General features: G+C 43.4%; 1 protein-coding gene across 8 annotated transcripts in view; it reads right to left on the reverse strand.

The window, feature by feature from the left end:
• Window positions 1-26,697, reverse strand: part of BRCA1 (BRCA1 DNA repair associated) — a 69,078-nt gene that overhangs the window by 17,949 nt on the left and 24,432 nt on the right. For 6 of the 8 annotated variants that reach the window (XM_084751355.1, XM_084751354.1, XM_084751352.1 and 3 more), the window contains 7 exons: window positions 26,559-26,604; window positions 25,043-25,119; window positions 20,382-23,669; window positions 18,962-19,038; window positions 12,472-12,643; window positions 6,425-6,554; window positions 3,290-3,450 (listed from right to left, as the gene is read on the reverse strand). In XM_084751355.1, the coding sequence (XP_084607481.1) occupies window positions 3,290-3,450; window positions 6,425-6,554; window positions 12,472-12,643; window positions 18,962-19,038; window positions 20,382-23,669; window positions 25,043-25,119; window positions 26,559-26,604 (3,951 nt within the window). The remainder of the gene's footprint in view (window positions 1-3,289; window positions 3,451-6,424; window positions 6,555-12,471; window positions 12,644-18,961; window positions 19,039-20,381; window positions 23,670-25,042; window positions 25,120-26,558; window positions 26,605-26,697) is intronic. The other 2 variants (XM_084751353.1, XM_084751358.1) reach the window with 2 other exon arrangements.

Here is a 26,697-nt window from a genome sequence, read left to right on the forward strand (position 1 = left end):
CAAACAAACAAAAACAAAACAAAATTAAAAAAACCACCTCAACCTATGAGCCTGAAGAGGTGGCTACTCCTCCAGAAGACCTAGTATCCACACGGTAGCTCAAAACTGCCTCTAACTCAAGCTCCTTAACATTCAACACCTGCTTCTGACCTCTATCAGGACAAGTCATGCATGTGGTATACAGACAGACATGCATGCAAAACAGCCATACATGTAAGATAAAAACAAATAAATACTCTTTTAAACAGGTTTAGTGACAGGATGTGTGCTGCAACTCTGCTTACGACAATATAGCTTTAGAAATGACTTTCATGTCCAGTGAGATTGAGTAAATTATAATACAGCTATTTCAGTGACAGTCGTCTTCATCAATTAGGATTTCCTTTTAGCATTTACTTATTTTGCATATGGAGTCTGGAGGGCAACTTGCTCAGACACCTCTGTGGCCCACCAATTACATTTATTTATTTACTTGCTGTGTGGGCATGTGACATAGAGGTCAGAAGGTAATTTACAGGGGTTGGTCCTCTCCATTCCACCCTGAGAATCCCAGAGATTGAACTCACGAGTCACCAGACTTGCTGGCAAGTGCTCTTAGCTGATAAGCCATCTTGCCAGTCCAGAAATGCTTACTGTAGTCAGGCCTGGTGGCATGAGCCTATAAACCCAGCTACTTGAGGCTGAAGCGGGAGGATCACAAGTTCAAGGCTTACCTGGGCTACATGGCAAGTTTAAAGCTAGTTGATGTTAATTGCTTAGTTGAAACAGGGTCTTGTACACTACCACCAATGAAACTGGCCTTGAACTCCAGGCGAAGCAATCCTCCTGCATCCGCTACTCAAATACCCGAGTCTACAGACACGTACCACTACATTAAATTCAGTCACTATAGTCTAAACATAAAACTGAGCAAAGTAACTAAAAAATCAGTCGTTATTATTTCAGTAGAGGGATGATGATGATGATGATGATGATGATTTCGGTAGAGAGCCTCATATATAGCCCTGGCTGGCCTGGAGCTCACTATGTAGACCAGATTTTGGACTCAAACTTGGAGAGATCCTCTTGACTCTGATAATGAGGTATTGAAACTAATAGGCATATGCCACCATGACCTGCTGAAACAGGACTATTTTATTATTAATAACTGGACAGGCCGGGGGTAGGGGTGCACTTGGGAAGCAGAGGCAGATAAATCTCAGAGTTGGAGGCCAGCCTGGTATACAGAGTGAGTTCCAGGACAGGCAGGATACACAGAAAAAAGTCTGTCTCGAAAAAAACAAAAACAGAGCCGGGCATGGTGGTTCACACCTTTAATCTCAGCATTTAGGAGGCAGAGGCAGGTGGATTGATGTGACTTTGAGGCCAACCTGGTCTACAAAACGAGTCCAGGACAGAGAAGGCTACACAGAGAAACCCTGTCTTGGAAAACCAAAAAAAACAAAACAAACTAGACAGGAATAGAGGTGATTTTCTTCTTTCTCCCCTTTTTAAAAGATTTATTTTTTATTATGTATATGTTTTGCCTGCATGTACCTGCATGGTGCCAGAAGAGGGCAACCAGATCTCACTATAGGTGGTTGTGAGCCACCATGTGGTTGCTGGGAATTGAACTCAGGACCTTTGGAAAATTGGTCAGTGCTCTTAACCTCTGAGCCATCTCTCCAGCCCTAGAGCTAATTTTAAATACTCTTATTTAGTATTTATTATAATTTCCAATTTGGGGGCAGTCAATACACAGGACTTTCATAAGGAAGGAAAAAAGAGTTTAAAATTACAAATCACTTTTGTTTGTTTGTTTTCCAAGACAGGGTTTCTCTGTGTAGCCTTGGCTGTCCTGGACTCTCTTTGTAGACCAGGCTAGCCTCAAACTCACAGCAACCCACCAGCCTCTGCCTCCCGAGTGCTGGGATTAAAGGCGTGCATCACCATGCCCGGCAAAATTACAAATCACTTAATCAACAGGCGCTAAGCATGTTATAAACAGCAGACACATCTTTAAAATAGCTCAGTGGGTATGAGCACTGGCTACTTCTGCAGAGGACCTGGGTTTTATTCCCAGCACCTACATGGCAGCTCACAACAGCCTGTAACTCCAGTTCCAAGATACCTATCACCCTCTTCTGGTCTCAACAGGCAGCAGGTATGCATGTAGTACAGAGACATATGTGTGGGCCAAATACCCACACATACAACATAAAAGAGTTAATTTAGGCAAGAACACAGTCAAATAGTGTTTATTTTTATGATAGAGTTTCACATTGATCTGCCTGCCTCTGCCTCCTGAGTGCTGGAATTAAAGGTGTGTGCCACCACACCCAGCTCAACAAATAAATCTTTAAAAAAAAAAAGAAATGAAGGAACCAGCCTCCTTAAGGACCCCCATTAAGGCCAAAGTCTGGGGAAATGTAAAAGCTGGCCTACCCAGTCCTCCTTTAAGGATCCCCATTAAGGCCAAAGTCTGTAAATCTTATCTGCTTAAAGAGTCCAGTTTGTCCCAAGGACAGTCCACCTGTGCTAAGAGTCCAGTTTAACTCAAGGACAGCAAGTTTGTGTTACAGCTTGCGTTTAAAATGCCCATTTCCCCAGAAATGTACTTACCTCTCCCAACTAAGAAAGTTCCTAACAACCCCGTGACTGCTTCAACCAATCTTCTCCATAGGTCAACTTGTCCCTCCACCCATTACCCAACCACGTAATGCCAAGGCTTGTAACTCAGTGCTTATAGCTTTTCTACCCAAATGCCAACCAATCACATACTCATTTCTTTGTCTAAAACCTATAAAAGGCCCATGCCTCTGTTTCTGGGGGGTCTGCAGCTTGAAAGAGCTGGACAGACCCTGTCGCGTCGGCTCAATAAATTCTTATGCGTTTGCATTGACAACGGACTCTGTCTCTTAGTGGGGACTCTGGGAATAGACTAGAGTTCACAACCATCTATAATGAGATCTGGTGCCTTCTTCTGGCCTGCAGGTATACATGCAGGCAGAACACTGTATACACAATAAATAAATACATCTTTAAAAAAAAAAAAAGATTCTAACAGGTGAAAGGAAACATTTTAATGACCGGACTTTATCATCTTCAAAACTATCAGACTCACAACTGTAATGATCTTCAAGTAAACTCAGATTGCAATTCAAGTTATTTTTCGGAAATGCACTTAGGTACACATAGCAAACACCCAGGATAAGCCAGTCCATTTGAAAGCTGACTAGCCAGAACAGCTTTATACAGGATACAGAGTGAAACAGTGTTTCTCCATTACAAAGATGAAGCATTACATTACCGGAAGATGGCCCTGTTAAGTTCTGTGGTTCACAGGACTTCTCTGATTCAGCAGCCTGAGGGAGCTCCTCTCCAGACGGGCAGTTTCTGTTCTGAAGACCCCAAGAGTGGCTGAGCGCAGTGCACCTACTGCCTGCCAATGGAGATTTAAAAGGGGAAGGCCTGGAAAGATGGATGAGAGAAGAAAATCATCACTACCAAATTGGAAAGGCCTAATCATAACTCCTGGGCAGCCAAAGCAGGAGCGAAACATCTCAGTGTCAGAGAGATAAGGAATGACCAGCAAAAAAAGAGCCTTCGCCACAGCCTGGCAGCCTGGATTCATGCTGCCTGCCAACACCCACTGCTGACAGACAACATCTCCCGCTCAGGGCTGGGCTGAGGCCGTATATCTCGGGGTTGTTTAGAAGCATGTCAGCAATTTTTTCTTTTGCCAGATATTCACTGTTGGTAATTCAGATTCTATACACTATTCCACTTGAGTTCAAAAGCATGTGAGGCCTTTTATGAAGATAGGAAACTGAGGAATGCTGACATCTTCATACTTTATTTCTACCTAATTTTGGAAGAATTTATAGTATCAGCTTTATTTCTTGCCCTTTCAATGTCCAAAGTCATTCTAAAAACAAGATGCTGGGCAGCAGAGATAGCTCAGCAGTTAACAACACCTTTTCTTCTGGCAGAGGACCTGGGTTACAGTGTCAGCACACACTTGGTGGTTCACAACTATCTATAACTCCAGCTCCAGCGTGCTCATGACATGGACATACATTTGAGCGAAGTGCTCACACACATAAATCCAGGAGTAGTGGCACACGATTCAAAGTCTACCTCCTGAGGTAGAAGCTGAAGAGCAGGAGTTCAAGGTCATTGTTGGCTACATAAGTTCAAAGCCAGCCTGGACTGCCTGAGACTCCCATCATGAAATACATGCACAAGTAACCAGGCAGTGGTGGCGCACTTTAATCCCAGCACTCAGGAGGCAGAGGCAGGTGGATCGCTCTGAGTTCGAGGCCAGTCTGGCCTACAAAGCGAGTCCAGGACAGCAAAGGCTACACAGAGAAGCCCTGTCTCGAAAAACCAAAAAGCAACCAACCAACCAAAACAAAAATCAAACCAAAAAAACAAAAACAAAACAGAACAAAAAAACCAAAATAACAAAACAAAACAAAAACTACACCAAAAAACATACATAAATAAATAGAATTTAAAACAACAACGACAAAAGCTAATTATTAAGGGCAGGTGCACATCTCAGTGGTAAAGCAGTTTGTCTAGCACGCCGGGAGGCCTGTACTTGATTCCCACCATCCCACCCTCTAAAAGAGTCAAACATTAAACATTAATAACATATGTGCCCAATGAGTAGTTCCTCCAATGTTTTAAGTGTTTATGACTTAGTACACCGATGAGATACTTACCACTAGACATCACTTTAGTGCCCAAGGAAGCAGACAATCATAATGCCAGTATCCGAGCCTTAAAAACAGGTCCTCAGTTAAGTCCAAGGCCAGGAAAAATGGCATTGTTAGATTACCGACAACCTGTCACCATTCCCAAAGGGATTCAGAAAACAAGAATTCTTTTGTTTCCCAGAGTCCTGATAGGTTTAAGTATTTCTGAAAATAAAAGTAGGCTATGGTGGTACCTGCCCATAATTCTGGAATTTAGAAGCCTAACTTGTCAGTCTTATTTTTCTTATGTAGTTTTTAGCAATAGTGACTTAAATCTATATCCTGGAACAATATTCTGAATACTTCCCAGAGTAAATTAACAGACAGACTTCTTCTAGGAAAGCAGAAATTTCAATTAAGGGAAGGCCTCCCAGGATGCCCGTCACCAGTTCCCAGACTTGCTTCGGTTTCAGTCCAGTTATATTACATTCTGACCTTTAATTTTTTTTAAATAATTTATTTATTTTTATTGTATGTGCATTGATGTTTTGCATGCGTGTATGCCTGTGTTAGGGTGTCAGATCTTGCAGTTATAGACAGTTGTGAGCTGCCACATGGGTGCTGGGATTGAACCCAGGTCCTTTGGAAGAGCAGTCTGTGCTCTTAACCACTGAGCCATCTCTCCAGCTCCATATCCTGACCTTTAAAAGACAAAGATCCAAGTACCATTTCTCAGGTTGCAGCTTAGGCCTTGTACATCCAAATAAACAAAGGAGAGCGACCTAGGGTTACTAAGTGTCTAGCGAGTCCAGGATGGCTAAAATAACATACAAAAACCCTATCTTGAAAAAACAAAACAAAACAAAACCCCAAAACAAACAAACAAACAAAAAAGAGAGAGTGTGTGTGAGTTCCAGACCACCAAAGGCGACTCTGTCTCAAAACAACCCCCAAACAAAACAAGAAAAAGAGAAAACAAAAATAAATCCAGGAAGAAGGGAAGAAACATCGTCTGGAAACATTGTCTGCACAGGGAACAGGTAGAAACCAGAAATTGACACTGAGTATCCAACTTGATTGTTCTCTACTTTATTTTTGAGACAGAGTCTCTTCCCGGCTAACCAATTTGGATAAGCTGGTTGGCCAACAGCACTAAAGAGCTTCCTTCCTATCTTTGTGTCCCAGAGTGGCCATTACAGGTTTGTGTTACTGCTCCAGGCATTGTGTGTGTGTGTGTGTGTGTGTGTGTGTGTGTGACACGCATGTATGCTTGCTTGGATGGGTGAGTGTGGAGGCTAGAGAATGTCTACCCATCAGAAGTAGTCTATCTCTGTGCCTATGTACCCATCTCTCACTGGATCTAGAGCTCACTGCACCCAGGATTTGCCTATCTCCACCCCTGCCCCAGGAACCCTAGGATAGGGTTACAGGTGGGCTTTAGGGATCTGAACTCAGGTCCTCATGTCTGCATAGGAATCACATGACCGAAGGAGTCATGGCCCCAGCTCAGGGATCCTTTGTTTTGATTCTGAGACAGAGTTTCTCTTTATATCAAGCCCTTGCTGTCCTGGACTCACTGTGTAGACCAGGCTGGCCTTGAACTCACAGCGATCCGCCTGCTTCTGCTTCCTGTGTGCTGGGATGACAGGCGTGCGTCACCACTCTTGATGGAAGGAAAGTTCACAAAGGAGTTCAGTGTACGCAGAGATGTCACTTGGACGCCACAGACTGACGGCTCTTACCTTCCCACTCCTGACTCTTTCTTTCTATTGGTGGAACCGTCAGGAGGCTGTGGTTGGAACTCGTCAACAGAAGCTCTCTTTGGATTCTGGCTTACAGGAGTCTCATTAATGTTCTTTGAAGTTAAAATTGCTTTAAACGGAAGGAGAAAAATCTATTTTACTGATTTGTTCTGATGGCCTTAATTCAGGTGAAGATGTTGATTTTTAAAAAAGCAGCAATCTATGACAATCAAACTGGTTCTCTTTTCTTTTTATGTGTGACAGGGTTCTTGTGATCCTCCCGCCTCCATCTTTTCAGCATATTTTAGCAGCGTGTGCCAGCACCAACGGCAGGGGCAGAGCTGGAAAGATGACACTGAACTTCTGATCTTCCTGCCTTCACCTCTAAAATGCAGGGTCCCAGCTGTGTGCCATCACACCTGATTTTATGTACCAGAATATCAAATGTTTCGCTTGACACATGTCAGTCAGGCACTCTACAAACAGAACTATGCCACGCCCTCAAACTCATATCGAAACTAATATATTAGATAGAATTTTACTGATACAAGCAGTTCAACAAAGCCTAGCACTAGGAAGAACTAGATTATTACCAAAAAGTAAGACTAAAAGAAAGAACTTTAGCCGCCGGGCGGTTGCGGTTCAGACCTTTAATCCCAGCACTCAGAAGGCAGAGGCAGGGGAATTTCTGAGTTTGAGGCCAGCCTTGTCGACAGAGTGAGTTCCAGGACAGCTAGGACTACATAGAGAAACCCTGCCCAAAAACAAACAAAATAAGAAAACTATCTTTGCTTCTTTTTTTTGGTCCTGGGTGATAAGAAAACAAGAATATATAATGTACTTTTATCTCTGAAGCAAACTGAACTGTGCCAAACCTATTCTGCCAACAGGAAAGCAAAAGTATTAGAAACACAAAACATATCAAAAGACTACACAGGACCCCACCAGAGCACTGACTGTGTGTGTGTGTAGGCCATAGGAGGAGAGTCAGCTGAGCCGACATTTGCCTTTGCCTCACACTTTTAATTACTTACACACACACACACACACACACACACACACACACACACGGTATTGGTTGATAAGGATTCTTGGGTAATATGAAGAACTAACAAAGACAGGCACAGCAAAGGGAAAATCATATGAACCCAAGGTAAGCCTCTGTCATGTGCTTTTATGCACAGGAGAAAAAATATTTAATCATAAAATACAATGAACTGAAAATTAAATATCTTCTATCCATTAAAAGACACTGAGATCTAGGTGTGATACTTGGTAGACAGAGGGGAATCTCTATGATTTCCAGATTAGCCAAGGCTACATCACTCAGGAATGCAGAGGCAGGCGGATCTCTCGTGAGTTCGAGGCCAGCCTGGTCTACAAGAGTCTAGGACAAGCATGACTACACAGAGAAACAAACAAACAAAAAACAAAAACAAACAAAACAAAAAACCCAAAACCCAACCAAACAAAGCCCCATGGCAGTGTTTAACACCAGCACTCGGGAGAGGCAAGGTCAGTGAGTTCAAGGTCAGTCTGGTCTCCATAGGGAGTCCTAGTAGAGCCTAGGAAGAACCTGTCCCAAAAAAGACAACAGTAGAATATTTAAACATCAAAAACAGTTCAAAAATGGAGAACAATTCAGGGGTTAAGAGTACTTGTTGCAACAGGAACAGTGGCGCACGCCTAAAATCCCAGGACTTGTGGAGGCAGAGGCAGGCTGACCTGAAGGAGATTGAGGCCAGCTTGGCCTATGAAGTGAATCCAGGACAGTCAAGGCTACACAGAGAAACCCTATCTAGAAAAAACAAACAAACAAACAACAAAGTACATGTTGCTCTTGCAGAGAACTTGGATTTGGTTCCCAGAATCCACAAGGTGGAACTTTAGTTTCAGGGGACTCAATGCCTTCTGTGGACTCTGACTTCTGTGGACATCAGGCACTCATATATGTACATAGAGACGAAACAGTCCAACACATCATCTATCCACTAAAAAGACTGTTGGTCAAGCATGCAGAGGCAGGGCTCTCCAGAGTTAGTTCTAGGTCAGTCAGGGTTACACAGACCAAGCTGGCTAGGGAGATTTGCCAAACAGCAAAGTCTTTGGTTGACTGAGAGACTGGCTCAATGAGTAAATTGCAACAGCCATGGAGGGGGCTGGAGAGATGGCTCACTTGACACTCTTCCAAAGGATGCAGGTTCAATTCCCAGCACCCACACGGCAGCTCATAACAGTCTGTAGCTCTGATTCCAGAAGATCCAACATTCTCACACAGAGATTTATGCAGACAAAACTCCAATGCACACGAAATTTAGAAAATTTTAAAATTTGTTTTTTCGAGATAAGGTTTCTCTGTGTGTAGCCCTAGCTGTCCTGGAATCACCTTGTAGACCAGGCTGGCCTTGAACTCAACTCACAGAGACCTGCCTTCCAAGTGCTGGGATTAAAGGCGTGCGCCACCACAGCCCTGCTACTAAATCTTAGAAAGTATATAAATTTAGGGTCTGGAGAAATGGTCCAGAAATAGCTTCTTCCAGAAGCCCCAGGTCCAATTCCCAGCACCCACATGACGGCTTACAATTGCTCATAACTCCAGTTCCAAGGGAAGATACCCTCTTCTGTCCTCCGTGAGCACAGGTGCACAGACTACATGCGATATACATAACAACCACAAAAAGATGGCATAAACTTAAATAGTCACTAGACAAAGTAATGCACCAGCGTTCATTTTTTTTTTAAGCTTTGAGAAAAGAGCGATGACTGCCTAGGAACGCAACCTGGCAGAGTGTGTGCCTAGCATTCACAAACCCCTGGGCCTGAGCCCTAGCACTACATAGAACAAGACTGGTAGTGCACACCAAAACATAGTTTTAATACGTGGCCAGTGGTGGCAAAAGGATCAGCATCAAGATGATGCTCAGTTATACAGTGGGTTTGAGATTAGCCTGGGATATGAGACCTGTCTCAAAAAAGAGGAAAGGGTGGGCTGGCTTAGTAGTTAAGAGTGCTTGCTGTGTAACCATAAAGGCCTGAATTTGGATTGTGGCACCTATGTTATAAGCTAGGTGTGGTCTCGTGTGCACCTGTAACCCCAATGCTGGTGGGAAGCTTGAAGACAGAGGATTGCTGGGGCTCCCTGGCTGCCAGTCTAGACAAACAGAACGCAAACTCCAGATTTGGGAGAAGATGCTATCTCAGAGAAGTAAGCTGTAAAGTAGGAGGACACCGCATGTGTGCAAGTGTACACATACACACACAAAACATTCACCAAACAAATGATATAATGAGATATCAAAGAATGATATAATGCTAAGATAACATCAGGGAGAAGGTAAAATGTGCAAGGAGCTCTGAGAATCCTCTATACCATCAATGTACCTTTTCTGCAATTTTTCTTTCTTTGTTTGTTTCTTTTTCTCAAGACAGGGTTTCTCTGTGTAGACCTGTCTGTCCTGGACTCGCTTTGTAGACCAGGCTATCCTCAAACTCACAGCCATTTGCCTACCTCTGCAAGCCTTTTTGTTTTTTTAAAAGAGTTATATATTTATTATTATGTATACAGTGCTCTGCCTGCATGTACACCTGTAGGCCAGAAGAGGGCATCAGATCACATTATAGATGGTTGTGAGCTACCACGTAGTTGCTGGGAATTGAACTCATGACCCCTGGAAGAGCAGTCGGTGCCCTTAACCTCTGAGCCATCTCTCCAGCCCCATCCTTCTTACCTTAGTGCTTAAGTCTACACTAGAAATATCTTTTTGCTTGTTTTTTGAGACAGGGCCACTCTATGTAGTCCTGTCCTAGAGCTCACGATGTAGACCAGGCAGGCCTTAAATTCAGAGGTCCTCCTGCATCTGCCTGAGTGCTGTGATTAAAAGTCTGTGCTACCAGGTTCTTCCTAAAAATATCTTTAAAAGGAAACTAACTGAGTTTTTCTTAATGCACCAGCCTAAGGAAAGAAAGGCTCAAATCTGGAGTTGGTATTGACAACTAAGTATTTTAGAAACGAGCCACAAAGAAACATTTTTTATTCTTTTCACAAAGAAACATTTTATCTACAGATACTCAGTTGGGGAAAAAATAAAACAAAACAAACTAACATGTATGCCAACTATGAGGCAGTAAGTTTAGGCCTCGAAGCCAGACAATTCGTATCTTGTGCATTAGCACTGAAAGTCCCATCTATTTTCAAACAATGACAGTGACAGTACTGCAAACATAACTGTATTGGGGATGGGACTCTGGGCTTCATTATCTGGTGATGAACTAAATGAAGATACAGTAACAAGGAAAGTATTTAAGGGGACACATTCTGAAGCAGTGCCATAGCAACAGAGCTCCCAGCTTCCCAAGTAAGAGCTACTGTTTCTTTCTGAATATAAAAACATTACAAGGCCCATGTGGATACCAAGGTCACTGTGTTGAATAATGAACAGACTGGAGTCCGTAAGAGTCAAAGGAAGGCTTCAGGGCCCCAGCCTACTGTGGAGGAAGTGCTGAAGGAGAAACTTGAGCACTGAATCAGGCAGGACTGCTAAGACCAGAGTGAAGAAACTCCAGGAGGGGCTTCCCACCTTAGCCTGTGCCTAAGGACCACACCTCCTGTGGGTGGCCTGCCAGACACGAGGACTCTCTAGTCCTGATCCTTCTGCCTCCACACCCCAAGTGCATGCAAACATGACCATCAAACTCTGCTTTCCAATGGAAACATAAGGAGCAGCTCCTGAAATAAAAAGTCTCTTCCTACAGATCAGAAAACACACAAAATAGGTCTTCACGTTGTGATATATCACTATAAGGAGTCATCTTTCTGAAATTATGGGATTACCTCCTATCACCAATCTCCCCAACAAGCAAGAGCAAGTACTATTTCTATTTGCTATGGGGTCTCCATAGCATCCTGCAAACACCTAGAAGGACGTGAGTGAGTAATTTTTACCGTAAGTGCCTTGGAATGGTATGGCACTTGTGAGCATGGGCTAGGAAAAAGGTTCCCAAATTACTCAGGGAACACCACAGTAAACATGAGCTGACAAAGACCACACAATGCTGGAACTTAGTCCTCACTTTTTGAAGGAAATGGAGGATTAAGGGAAGAATTTTGCTTATGTTACTGGCATTTGTTTAGTATTACAGACACGTGTAGAGGGATTTTAATCTAGCAACATGGCTGCTCTGGCTGTAATACAGACAGGCCCTCAGCTCACACCTTTAATGCCAAACAATGAAGGTAAAGTTAGTTGGAAGAAGGAAGCAGTCATGTTTGAAAGTGATGAATCAGAAAAAAGATTTGACGGAACAGGATACGCCCAACTCTCACGAGAATAGAGAGGAAAGGAAGATGACTTAAGAGAGAGTAGAACAGAGAGAGGAGAGGAGGCAGTTTTTACCAGAGACAGGTTAAAGAGAACAAGCTAGACACAGGAGAAGACAGAATGAGCCGGACAATGTGAAAGATCCAGAGTAGAACAGATTGCTACAGTTAGTTTGAGGCCAAGCAGAGCAACTCAGTCAGAAGCTGAGAGAAGCCAGATTCAATCAGTCAGCTTGGAGGAGTTTGAGGCAGAATAGGTGAGCTGAACCATCCAGCAAGTTCAGAAAGAGCCAGGTGTGGTGGAACACACCTTTAATCCCAGCTCTTGGGAGGCAGAGGCAGGCGGATCTCTGTGAGTTTGAGGCCAGCCTGGTCTACAAAGTGAGTCCAGGACAGCCAGGGCTACACAGAGAAACCCTGTCTCAAAAAACCAAAAACTAAAGAGTTCAGAAAGAGCCAGAAAGGGTGTTCATCTTATTCGGCAGTAAGTCTCAGAGGCTGAAAACATTCTAGGCCTAGGTAAGCAGATGGAGGCAGTAAGCTTCTGAGATGACAATTAGATGGGGGAATAAAAGATAGTTTTGTTTGTTTGTTTGTCTTTTCAGTGTAGCCTTGGCTGTCCTAGACTTGCTTTGTAGACCAGGCTGGCCTCACAGTGATTGGGGGCCTCTGCTTCCAGAGTGCTGGGATTACAGGCATGCCCCCACGAATACAAGAAACTTTTACAGACCTGTTTCTGATATGTTTTGTTCTGGATTTGGCAGGTCTTCTGGGTCACGAGGGTCAGCTAAAAGGGAAGGGGAGTGGCTAGAAGGCTGGTTCCCATGCTGCTCTAGCACAGCCTCCAGGTGAGCCATTTCCTGCTGGAGCTTTATCAGGTTATCCTTCATGGTCGCCCTCTGCTGTAAAACCAAAAAAGAACACCAAAAGAGTCATGCACTTTGTCATAAAATAAAAATATGTCACACCAATTAATTTTATCATGGGAACTGAAATCACCTAGTCTGGAATTATGAGTTCTGGTTGAATACCTTTTAACCCAACCATGTTCATGTGGTTAATGACCTTGACATTATTTCAAAATGATACTGGAAGAAAGCCGGCCCTCCAACTCTCCCAAACAGGCTTGCCTCATTGTAGCTCATTATTTTCTTTTAAAAAATGAAGGGGTTGAGGAGAGGGAGATGGACGATGACAGACACAATAGCAGTATTTTAGGCTTAAAATTTGCAAGAATTGTTAACATCTTAAATAACTATGCTTCAAAGATTTGTAACTGTGAAAGAAGACATTTAATTAGTCTGAAAAAAAAAAGGTGTGATTTAAAAACAAAAATTAGGTTTTGGATGTTTTGTCTACATGTGTATGTCTGATGCTCTCAGAGGTTACAAGAGAGCATCGGATCCACTCGAACAGGAGTTGTGAGCCATCATGTGGGCGCTGGAAACCGAACCCAGGTCCCCTCTGTAAGAGCAGCAAGTACTGTTTACCACTGAGCCATCTCTCCAGTTCCTAATTTAATTAATTAATTAATTAATATTTTAAAAAGATTTGAAGTTGAGAGTGGAGATGCACGGCATTGTGCTCAGTTCCAAACACATTTAGTTATTAAATGGATGAAGTGTTGAATAATTTCCTAGGACACTCTAGAAAGCCTGTAACAGTTACTGTTTTCAGTTCAAGACAGTGAGCTCCTACTGTATACTTTTCCACTTCCAGAAGTAATCTAGCTGGGCAGTGTTAGTGCCTGCCTTTAACCTCAGTACTTGGGAGGCAGAGGCAGGCGGATTGCTGTGAGTTCGAGGCCAGCCTGGTCTACAAAGTGAGTTCCAGAACAGTCAGGGCTACATAGAGAAACCCTTTCTTAAAAAAACAAAAACAAGGCCGCACAGTGGTGGCACATACCTATGATCGCAGCACTCGGGAGGCAGAGGCAGGTAGATTGCTGTGAGTTCGAGGCCAGCCTGGTCTACCAAGTAAGTCCAGGACAGCCAAGGCCACACAGAGAAACCCTGTCTCAAAAAACCAAACCAAACCAAACCAAACCCAAAAACAAGTAACTTAAGCTAGGCATAGTAGTATATACCATTAATCTCCAGCAGTTGAGTTGAGGCAGCCTGGTCTATGTGGTGAGTTTCAGGCTAGCCAGGGCTACACAGTGAGACCTTGTTAGAAGCAAACAACTCTAGCCAGTCTAAGGTATTTGACAAGCAAAGACTGTAGGTATAGAGAGAATCTTCTAAAATATATGTCTCTTCACCGCTTTTAGCAAGGATGTTGATGCTTGTTTTTCAGCTGGGGGAGGGGAACAAAATTCTGTTGCTTTCTTCTGACACTTGAAAATTACTTTGCTCATCACTAAAAATAAGCCATTTCCTTTCTACATCTACACTAAATTCATAGTTCTCAGGAGAATTTTATGGAAAAAAAATTATTTCCAGCCTTACAAAGGTTCTCTTGCAACTGAGATTGTATTGCTGCCAACTTCTGCAGCGACACCAATGCCACCACGTGGTACCCATGAGTACTGACATCACTGATCAAACTCTATCCAAGGCCCTACACAGGTATCAGACCAATGCTTTAAAAGCTGAATTTTAGTCCGCACTCAAAACTACTCTACTTCACCTCCAAGTGGCCATTAAACACACCAGAAAATCAGAAAGAAAAAAAAAAGTAACTGGAGTACTGGTGTGGGGACTTTCTCTTGTGTTTCCCAATAGGAAGGAATGTACACCTTAGACAAATTCCACTACAGGTAATTGCTCAAACGCATCAAGGAGGACAAAGCCAGACAGGTTACCAGGTGTGCTTGATTCTAACTCTGACGCATCTCTTTGGTGCGCTCTCTTCTTCAGTTCTGTCCCACAATGCTACTCTCACCCTTTACTATAGCTGCAATATGGCCAAAGTTCTCTAAGAGACATGTTTATCAAGACTCCCTTTCCCAAATGGGCCTTAAGCACAATATGGCTTGGGTAGTAAGTCAGTATTTTCAGAGACTAAAGAACATAGTCATTACTGCGCTTAAGACAAAGCCCAAATTCCTAGAGATATCGTTCAAAAGTCCGCACACACCTTGATCTTGTTATTTATCCCCAGCATTTCCCATAAGCTTGGTTTTCTAGAGACACTGATCCCCAGGCCTGCAATGCATCTGTATCTTTGCCTGCTTTCTTTTTCTCATCTGATAAACTCTTATCTTTCAAAGCAGAGCTCAAAAGTCTTCTTGGGGTGTCCCTGCCAATAGCTGTCCATCAGGGCAACAGTATGCTTCATTACTTGGCTCAGGCTGCCAATGCATCGGTATACTCAGGGGAACATACAATTTCCTTCGTGGGAAAAGTCTTCCCTTGTTTCTTTCTTTCTTTTTGTTTTGTTTTGAGACAGGGTTTCTCTGTGTAGCCTTGGCTGTCCTGGACTTACTTTGTAGACCAGGCTGGCCTCAAATTCACAGCAATCTGCCTGCTTTTGCCTCGCAAGTGCTGGGACTATAGGCGTGTGCGACCACCACTCAGCCCTCCTTGTTTATTTTTTAAGACAGGTCTATGTATCCCAGACTGGTTTCAAACTGGAGATTCTCCCACCTAAGCTTCCCTCATGCTGGGAATGCCACCAGTTTGGGTGGATGCAACACCAAGCCTGACCCTACTGCCTGTCAGAGAGTTAAGTTCTCAGCAAACTTTTTTTTTTTTTTTTGAGTTTTCTGAGACAGAGGTTCTCTGTGTAACAGCCCTGGCTGTCTTGGAACTCACAGAGACTCACCTGCCTCTGCCTTCTAAGTGCTGGGATTAAAGGTGCATGTCACCACTACCCAGCTTCTCAGCAAACATTTAATACAGAAATGAATGAATGACTAAATGAATGAAATCTTTGGGTTACAAACATGAGGAAGAGGTAGGAGGGCTGGTAAGCTTGTTCAGTGGGAAAAGGTATTTGCCATCAACAGCTGGGACATATATAGTAGGAACAGACAATCTTGCATCGTCACCTGCCTGCCATGGAACACACACACACACACACACACACACACACACACACACACACACACACACACACATACACACACACGCATCACAGAGATATATTAACAATATCAAATATGGCATCCTGAATCAACCACCACTCCTCAATTCTATATAAACAGAGGGGAAAGGTCCTGTTTCAATCATCTTGCTAGTCTGTGCTAGTCCAGATCAAAGTTACCTGTATTGAGTAGAGACTTGATATAAAAACACTTTTAAAAAATGAATCCTGAGGCCGGGTGTGGTGGCGCACGCCTTTAATCCCAGCACTCGGGCAGAGACAGGCGGATTGCTGTGAGTTCGAGGCCAGCCTGGTCTATAGAGTGAGTCCAGGATGGCCAAGGCTACACAGAGAAACCCTGTCTCGAAAAACCAAAAAAAAAAAAAACCAAAAAAAAAAAAAAAAAGAATCCTGAACAAAGAATGAACACATTTCTAGGAATAAGATCAGAGATACAAGAAACATCAATTATTGAATGCCAAATATAATACAGTATGGCTAAGACAGATGGAATAAAAAGCTGTAACTTAAAAGACAAACAGCCAAGGACAGAATTAGGCATACTGACAGAGCCCAAATCTAAATCCAGAAAGCATTAGAGGAAGGAACATAGGAAGAAGACCTAAGTCTTTTAATCAATTTGATGGCCATGACAATCTTGCAAAACTAGAGAATTTGAGTGATAACTAAGGCACAGAACGGGCAGTGTTCTCAATGGTTTCCTCCCAACTCCCAAAGGCTTCAGGCCTAGTGTTTAATAGTGAGTAGGAGCCAAGCCCTTTCTGTTTGTCATCCACACAGCAACGACAGGAGTCAGAAGACTAAAAACTGGACACTACCTAGTGCTGGCAAAGGAAATGCAAAGTGGAAACTCCAAAAACCACGGAAGCTAGAAGCACAGACTGGCTTAATCCTTCTAAAAAACAGCTTAACACGCTGGGTGTGGTGGCTCACGCCTTTAAGACCAGCACTTGGGAGATAAAGGCAGGAGGATCTCTGTGAGTTTGAGGCCAGCCTGGTCTACAAAGGGAATCTAGGCTACACAGAGAAACCCTGTTTCAAAAAACAAAAAAACATAACAAAACAGAAACAAAACCCAGCATTACACTATGTATCACACACCAAAAATCATCAGAGATGGGTAAATATGTAGCAAGCAGGATGTCTACTAGGGTGCTATGTCTAATGGCAATGGTGTCTCTTAGCCTAAAACCCTTAATAGGCAGGAAAGGGGCAACTGAATTAAAGAGAAAAAGAAAAAAGAAAGTTACACAGTAGCCAGGCACAATGGTGCATGCATGCCTGTAATCCCAGCACTAGGGAGGCTGAGGCAGACGATCTCTGTGAGTTCCAGATAAGACTATCTACAAATCGAGTCCAGGACAGCCAGGGCTGTTAATATAGAGAAACCCTGTCTGGAAAAACAAAACAAAACAAACAAGAAAACTACACAGTAACTAGAAAGAAGCCAGACAGGCTGGTGAACTCCCATAACTCCAGCATTCAGGATTAAGCACAGATAGGAAGATCTCAAGTTCAAAGCCAGCCTTAGATATAACCAAGTGAGACACTGTCTTAACAAACAAGCAACCCCCTGCCCAATGTAAACTCCACTGTACCAGTGAGCTGACTCAGAGCACACAAGCGCTTGCCACCACACACAAAGACCTAATTTGATTCCCAGAGTCAACTCCCACTAGGTGTCATCTGACGTCTACACATTAGTCGCAGTATCACATCCACCCATACAAATAAATAAATAAGCTTTTTTTTTTTCTGGTGGTTTTTTGAGACAGGATTTCTCTGTGTAGCCTTGGCTGTCCTGGATTTGCTTTGTAGACCAGGCTGGCCTCAGACTCAAGGAGACCCACCTGCCTGTGCCTCTGCCTCTGGAGTGTTGGGATCACAGGCATGCACCAAAACACCCAGCTTCAAATGAATGTTTGGGTTTTTTTTTGTTTTGGTTTTTTGAGACAGGGTTTCTCTGTGTAGCCTTAGCTGTCCTGGACTCCCTTTGTAGACCAGGCTGGCCTCGAACTCAGGTCGATCCACCTGCCTCTGCCTCCCGAGTGCTGGGATTAAAGGCATGCGCCACCACGCCCAGCTTGAATGTTTGGTTTTTTAAACAAAAAAAATATGCTTATTTTAATTCAGAGAGGAAGATGAGCCAATCAAGTAAGACCATGAAGTCAGGCACAGAGAGCTCTAGCCAACACCCCTGCCAGACCTGCTGCGAATTCGACAATGACCCTGTAGAGGAGTACAGAGGGAACGCTCAGAAGCTGCTCATTAGTGAGCGATGAACACAGGAAGGGAAGACCTAGACGAACCTAAGGTTGGAAAGCAAGTTTGGAATATTCTGGAGCTACTTTTCCAAAATGAAAGTTAGGTGACAGAGCCAGGTTCTGTGAGAAAGATAATGCTTTTCCCAAGAGACTGTCCTGCCGTGGGTACATAAGCACACAAACAGCCGAATGCTGTAGAGGTAACAAAACTGCTATTCCATTCAAAGCAGCCAGTCATCAGCCTCCATTTCTAGGTTCAGGAATGAATAAGTATGGTCTTCTCTAAGAGAAAGATAATTATAGTTACTAACAAGCAACTAGATTATTAAAAAAACAGAAATAAAAATAAATCTCCATAACATACTGAAAAGTAAGATGGCCTCTAATGCAAAGACAGTCCTGTAGGCTTCGATTTGGTTCTGAGAATAAATATAACCCTTTTGATACAATAGTACTTTCATATACTCTTGCTATGGGGCAAGTAGTTATCTCAGATCTGGCTTATTCTAAAGTTAGCGTCCAGTGTTCTACAATGACCTAGATGGTGGGAATACATCTAGCTATAACTAATGAGTTCCACCAAGGTGCTTTAAAACAAAACAAAACAAAAAAACCAAGCCACCTCACTTGAGGAAACAAGGCATCTTGGGCAACTGTTAGACCATTAATCCAGTGACTAAATTAGTAGGCCTAAGAATGCAGGCTTCGCTGGGCGTGGTGGCCCACGCCTGTAATCCCAGCACTCAGGAGGCTGAGGCAGGAGTATCACCGGGAGTTCGAGGTTAGCCTGGTCCAAAGTTAAGCCCAGGACAGCGACATAGAGAAACCCTGTCTCAAAAAACAAACAAACAAAATTTAGGCTTCATACCACCATATATAGCACATTACAAACTTGCACACGCTTTTTACCTGAGTGGTTAAAATGTCACTCTGTGAGCAGTCTTCAGAAAGGTTTGTTTCACTCTCGTATCCAGAGGCTGCTTCTGCTTAAATGATAAAATCAGAGACCCAGATGTGAAAGCACATCATGAGCTATGTGACCCGCAGTATCTGTTCCTCCCTTTCACAGCACTTGCTTCACTGTCATGTCACATAAACAACTGAATTTGAGACACTGGATTTCCTTTCAGAACTCCTACAGCAGTCTGGGTGTGGTGATGAATGCATTTAATCCCAGATCTTGGGAGGCAGATCTCCGTTCCAGGCTAGCCAGGGCTACAGAGAGAGACCCTGTCTTAAAAACAAACAGATAAACGGGCTGGGGAGATGGCTCAGCAGTTAGGAGCACTGACTGCTCTTCTAGAGGTCCTAAGTTCAATTCTCAGCAACCACATGGTGGTTCACAACCATCTGTAATGAGATCTGGTGCCCTCTTCTGGCCTGCAGGTGTACAAGTAGGCAGAGCACTGCATACATAATAAATAATTTTTTGTTTGTTTGTTTTTGTTTTTTTCAGGACAGGGTTTCTCTGTGTAGCCTTGATTGTCCTGGACTCGTTTTTGTAGACCAGGCTGGCCTCGAACTCACAGCAATCCGCCTGCCTCTGCCTCCCAAGTGCTGGGATTACAGTGCACCACTACTGCTTGGCTAAATAAATCTTAAAAAAAAAAAACCAAAAACCAAACACACCCCAAACAAATCAGAAAAATTCAGTGATAAAACCTAGAAGCAAGCCTACTAACAATTAGGCCACTTAAGTTCATTCTATAAGACATTCTAGCTACATAAAGGCATTAAAATATTTATTTTTATCATTTTGCACTATGTGCACGTCTGTGGGGGTGACTATGTATGAACGCAGCAGACATCTGTGATAGCCAGAGCAGTAGAGGCCAGGCCGGGGCTGGAGTTATGGTGGTTATGAGTCACCTAACATGAGTGTCCAGAACCAAACTCAGGTTTATTGCAAGAGAATACATAATGTTTTTTAAAAAATGTACATTGGTGTTTTGCCTGCATTTATGTCTGTATCAGAGTGTTGGATCTCCTAGAACTGAAGTGACAAAATTGTGAGCTGCCACGTCAGTGCCGGCAATTGAACCTGGGTCCTCTGGAAGAGCAGCCAGTGCTCTTTACTGCTAAGCCATCTCGCCAGCCTCGCTGAGAGTGCCTACTCCTAACCACAACCATCTCTCCAGCCCCAGGAAGGACTTTTGACTTTTAAGGAAAAGAATCTTAGGAGGAACATCTTTTTTTTTTAAAAGGAGGAATATCTTTTAAGTTTAAGTAGCAGTTAATGTTATTGTACTTTGAAACCCATGTGCTCCCCAAAAGATGTAAATATTTAGCCCACTTCTGTAGACTGGTGCAGATAAATAAAGCAAACTACCTGAATCCGGGATTATACTATCCTCTTGATCATTATCATCTTCTAGGCAAGGTCCCATTTCCTCATCACCTGAGATCAATTCCTGGTCACTTAGAAAAACCTCCTCGTTCTCAGACTGGTGATTCGCTTGTTTGGAAGGAGGATTAAACAAGGGATCCTGGGAGTTTGCGTTTGCAGCTGGGCCTTGGACAGCACTGTGCTGTGAAGAAAACAGGCTGCCAGAGTACTTTGCATCCTCACTAAAGTGATGGTCCTGAGATGCCTCGACCGGGACCACCTCGTTGTTGCAGTCACTGATGCTGCTCTTCCACGGCGCGTGGGCCCCCTCTGCTCTCTCTGATGGAGGCTCTCGCCCGACACTGCTATTTCTGTTAGGTTGCGGCGGCGAATCGCTGAGTCTGCTAAGTAAGTGCTGGAAGCAGGGAAGATCTTCGTCCTCACTAGATTCGCTCTCTTCTGAAGATTCTAGCTTCTTAGACCCTCTACGGATACCCTGAGCGAGCGATACACGGCTTAAAGGGCTGGGGCTCCTGCTGAATTCTCTTCTCTGGACACTTCCATTAAAAACAGCAGACTTCTCCATTACGTCCCCTTCACTGAAGCTAATATTTTCCTGTATTTCAACATCATCCAACAGGTCATCAGGTGTCTCAGAACAACCCTGAAAAATATCACCACCTCTCAAGGGTTGTTCAAGATGACCTGAGAACAGAAACGGAGAAAAGTCTGCACCAACAGCCTTGTCCTCCTGCTTTTTCGTTTCAAGATACGTGTAAGCACTTACAGGAACACCCTGTTTACAAACTTCAGGCTGCAAAAGATCTGGTGGAAGTGTAGTGTTCGGCTCAGGCCCTCTGCTTCTACCTAGCTGTCCTTGGAAGTTTTCACCACTGGGACATACTTTATTAATACTGCCCGAGCTGGCTTCTTGACAAGCATTTCCTTTATTATTCTGGCTAACTGTATGTAGTGAAGGTTGAACAAGGGTCTCCTTTCCCACTGCCTTTTCAGTTGACAATGTATGCTTCTCAAACTGCTCCTCAGACGGAGTTTTCCTATGGTCAGTTTTTATAGATGACCACATGGGCGAAACTGACTGTTTATGATCTGAGTGTTGTGGAATTCCAGGTTTGCCTGTGGTGCTGGGTCCATTTTCATTGCTTCTGTACTGAGGAGATGGACACAGCCTCCACATTCCAGCACCTGGCTGACCATCCTGACGACGCACAGGCGAGCCCACTGTGGCAGTAACTGCCGGGACGCGACTGATTTCAGACTGTCCGTGTCCTTGATTCTCTTCACCTTCAGAAGTCACCTTTGGACTCAGTTCCCTTAAGGGCACAGAGTGAGCACACTCCTTTGGGGGACTTCTTGGTTTTGAAAATAAAGCAAATGACTGACGCTTTGATGCTTGAAATGTATTCTGCAAATACTGAGTATCAAGTTCACTCTCTTCTACTTCAATTGTCTCTGGAACATGGTTAAGTTCATGTCTTGATGGATGCTTGAAGCACTCTATGCCACTTCCGGCATCCTTAGAACCAACGACAAGTTCCTTGGGGTTTTCACTTGCTACAAACTGAGTCATACACTGAATTGACCCTGTTTTTGCATGACTGACAGTGTTTACTTCCAGCACTGAGACACTGTTCTGAGTGTCATAATCAGTGTCAGGTACCAATGAGACACTGGTGCTCTCCTCAGATCTTTCAGTGGGCAAAGCCTGTTCTCCACTCAGCACTAGATCCTTGAGTTCCTTGGCGTTATCAGGCATTTCGCATGTGTCAAGTTTCTCTACTTCTTTTCTCTGAGGGCTGGGATTGACAGGTCCTTGAGGTTTACTAGAACGTGAACCAGCTATGTTGGCTAACTTCTCTTCTGGGAGAGCATCACTGGCACTTCGCTTCCTTATTTGCTCATGTAGCTCGTTATTCTTGGCATCGGCTGTGGGTTCTGTGTCTTGGGTGAGCTGAGGCTTTCTAATGTGCCTGACTGGCATTGGGTTGGGATTGGTTCTCTTTGTTTCTTCACCGCTACTACAGCTATCAATTTGAAGCTCAGTACGAGTAGGCGGGCTTGGGTTCCCACTGACTGGTTCAAGTGCAAGCACACACCTGGTAGAGGCCTTCCTCCTCAGCCTATTTGTCACAGGTGCTTTTGAGGTGTGGACATTTAACTCTACCTCCAAATTACTTATGCTGTTGCTTATAGACCTGGCTTTGGCTGTGGAAGCAGACTCTTTCCCCAATGGTTCTATTGGATTAGCGGTTTTCTCTTTCTGAAGATCACGACCTTTGGTTTCATTTCCCCGACCATTACTGGTAATATCCATCGCTTCGACACTTGGCTCCATTTGGTCAGTTCCTTGGTTTATAGTTTCAGGAGTCTTTTGAACAACCGTTAAATCTGCTTTCTTGATAAAATCTTCAGGATAAAGGCATGTACTTCCCCTTTTACGCTTTAATTTATTTGTGAAGGGCTGCTCTTGTGTTTTCTGTGGTTCTATGGTGAATATGCCTATTGTTTCAGCCACATGGTTTGAGTGACGGAGGCTTCCCTTTCTCTGATATGTTTTCCCAAATATTTTTTCTTTGATATTATTCTCCACTGGTTTGGAGACGTCTCTTTCACTTTTACACATTAAAGCATGACGGGGATCAGAGGCCACTAAGTCTGTTGTCTTAGAAGAACCAAAGCATCCGTCCACTTCATCTGAAACCGCTAACTCACCAGATGCTCCAGCATTTGATGCCTGCCTCCTGTCAGACGCACTGTCAGAAGTGAGCATTTCACCAGCTCTGGAAAACCACTCATTAACTTTCTGAATGCTGCTATTTAGTGTGATCCAAGGAACATCTTGGGTAGCTCCAGAATCCTCAGGCCACAGACTTCTCTGATGATTACATTGTTTTCTCCCACAGAGGGGCTCGGCGTTTGGATCTACCCTTTTCTCAGTGGTGGGAATCTGCCTGTCAGTATACGTTTCTTTACTTTCTGCCCATCTGTTCTGCTGGCTGCTTGCTAAGCCAGACTGTTTGCTTTTATTACAGAATTCAGCCTTTTCTACATTCGTTCTGTCTTCAGTGAGTAATAAAGTGCTGTTTTCATGCCGTAATGAGCTGGCATGAATATCTGTGCCACATGGCTCCACAGGCAAGTTTGAAACAGAAACACCCTGACATTTTTCTGGATGCCGTTCAGTTGCATCATTCTCAATGGGGTTCAAATCTTTATTATTGCACTGATGCTGCTCAATGTCTGTTATGTCCTCAGAAAACTCACAAGCAGCTGAAATATATAAAATAACAAGGTACTTAAAAATGGAATTACCAGCCGGGCGTGGTGGCACATGCCTTTAATCCCAGCACTCGGGAGGCAGAGGCGGGCGGATCGATGTGAGTTCGAGGCCAGCCTGGTCCTCAAAGTGAGTCCAGGACAGCCAAGGCTACACGGAGAAACCCTGTCTCGAAAAACCAAAAAAAAAAAAAAAAAAAGGAATTACCATGAGAAAATATGTACCTAATACAGCTTGGGAGTGTTAAAAAAAAAAAAAAAAAAAAAAAATCAACCCACTAACCTTTTTTTTTTTTAATTTTTAGATATTCTAAAAAAATTTTAAGTGTATAAATGTTTGCTTGCATCACAGGGGCACTTGCTGCTCACAGAAGACAGAAGAGGGTTTCAGATCCCCTGTAACTGGAGTTATGGGCAGTTGTGATTACCATGTGGGTGCTGGGAATCAAACCCAGGTCTTCTGCAAGTTCTCTTAAGTGCTTAGTCATGTCTCTAGTTCCAACTCACTGGTTTTGTTTGAGACAGGGTTTCTCTGTGTAGCTCTGGTTGTCCTGCAACTCTCTCCCTGTAGACCAGGTTGGCCTTGAACCCATAGAGATCTGCCTGCCTCTGTCTCCCGAGTGCTCTCATTAAAAGCGTGCCTTTGCCTGGCTTCCACTGACTTCTTTAGAGGAGCTAACATCGTAAACTACCAAGTATACTGAAGACCTAGCTCAGGCTCCTTCATGTAACCCTGATATGTAGAGTCTCATATTTTCCCAAACACAATCATTTGACTACACCTCCTATTTCTCTAGTCTCTGAACACTGAATTAAAACAGGTTATTTCATCAACAGACCTCCAGTTTTCTGTTTTGTCTGCAAACTCATGTGCTCTATCTTCAAGCTAGCTGACAACTGGGTGCAGTACTCCAGTACTCAGAAAACGCTTAAAGCAGGAAAAGTGCTGAGTTCAAGGCAAGTCTGAGCTGTAATAGGCTTGCCTCAAAATTGGTCTAAATAAAAACATGTGGGAAAAGTGAAATATTTCAACTAAGAGGAAAGAACAGCAAGGGCTGGCTGTGTGTGACTACAGACCCAGTGTGGGTGGCTTAACCTAAGATATTAGATTACTCTGGGTTATATAGAGCTGTCTTTAAACGGCAGCACGCAGTTTACACATATTACTATAACCACACCAGTCTAGTGCTACGCACTGTCTCACAATGACAGCTGAGAAAAAAAATTAATTCTTTAAAAGATGTGTGAATTATAAATATGAATTAGAAATCATAAAAAATTTGCAAAATGGTCTTCAGAAAATCTAGTTACAGAACTGCATCTATGCACTCCCTTTAATGACATTATGTCGGGAAGCCCTGACTTACCCTTTTTTACAGAGTGCAGACTGGCCTCATCTCCAGCTCCTCGAGGGATGATTTCTAACAAGTCCTGCTCTCTCACACTAAAGGGAGAAAAGACAAACCCCTAATGAGACACTCTAGTTGTATGCTCACAGGCCTGTAAAATGTGCGAGAGCAAGTATTTTGGCCCCTTTAGACAGGGTCTAGAGAACTGAGCAGACTCACGCACCTTCTGAAAGCTGCTTTTCTTTAAGTACGGTCACAAAGATCAGAGTAGTGCAGAACACTGCTTTTTGGATATGCAAATCGCACGCACGCACGCACGCACATGCTCAGGGACCATTGAGGAAGAAGAGGTAGAATGATTCTAAGAACCAGAGGTTGGAAAGACCAGAGCATCTTCCGGACACGACAGAGCACTACACTCACGGACTCACAGATGTTTTGGTTGTTTGTACAAGATCAAGCCTATCAACATCCTAGCATGGTGAGAAGTAGGGTTCAGGAGCCACACCCCTAACTAGGGAGCTATAGACAGCTGATAGATACTGAGGGATGGTCAATTTCCTTCAAGGGCGTGGGGCCCCTTGTAGGTTGAGACTGATCATACTCCAGTGGACGGTGCAACACCTTGAGGTAATGGAGAGATGGTTCAGTGTTGAGAGCACCGGTTCCATCCCGTGCACCCACATGGTGGCTCACAGCCATCTGTAACTTCAGTTCCAGGGGATTTGCTGCCCTCTTCTGGCCTCTTCAGGCACTAGGCACAAATATACAATCAGGAAAAATACCCATGCACAGATTTTTTTTTTTTTTGAGACAGAGTCTATGTATTCTATCCTGGCTGTTCTAGAACTTACTATGTAGAGATCCACCTGCCTCTTCTTTCCATGTACTGGCATTAAAGGCATGCACTAACACACCTGGCTTCCCTAAATTAAAAAAATAAAATCTTTAATCTTTACCACTGAACCATACCTCCAGCCCTCCCATCCATTTTTAAGTTTAGGTAAAAGTAATTTGTAAACAAAAACTTAGTGATGATGACCAGGTATCACAGACCTTAAGGAAGGAAACTGGGTGATTATAAACACAATTAAGATCTTTGGGCCAGGCATGGTAGCCCAGGCCTTTGATCACTGGGGAGGCAGCAGATGCATCTGTGAGTTTGAGGTCTACATAGTGAGGTCCAGGACAACTAGGGCTACATAGACAGACCCCGCCCCAAAATGAAGAATAGACAGAGAAATGGTCTATAGTGTTTCATCAGATTGTATTACTACCACATACATATGAGACTCAGAGAATAAGCATCCTGTGGAAAACAAGAGTGTGCTGATTTCCACTGTTACCTAAAACTCCTTTGACATTAAAAAAAACTGTACAACAAAGAAAAAAGACTTCACAGAAAATAAAGTAGATGAAACTAAATGATTTTTAAAGTTTCTTCTAATACTATAATCTGAATCTAGGGTTTTTACTATTAATTAGATATATATGAAAATATCAGCTGCATTGACAAAGGGTCTTTTAGACTCACCTGCAGTCATCTGGCTTATTCACTGTTTCTTCAGAAGAATCAGATCCTTAAAAAACAAAAGTATAAAATTCAAAAATCAGTCAAGGTTTTTTAATTAAAAGGGTCAAAATAAAAATGCTTCTTATAAAACATACAGTGG

This window comes from Acomys minous, assembly GCF_964271855.1.
Source record: "Acomys minous genome assembly, chromosome: 12".
Lineage (NCBI taxonomy): Eukaryota > Metazoa > Chordata > Mammalia > Rodentia > Muridae > Acomys > Acomys minous.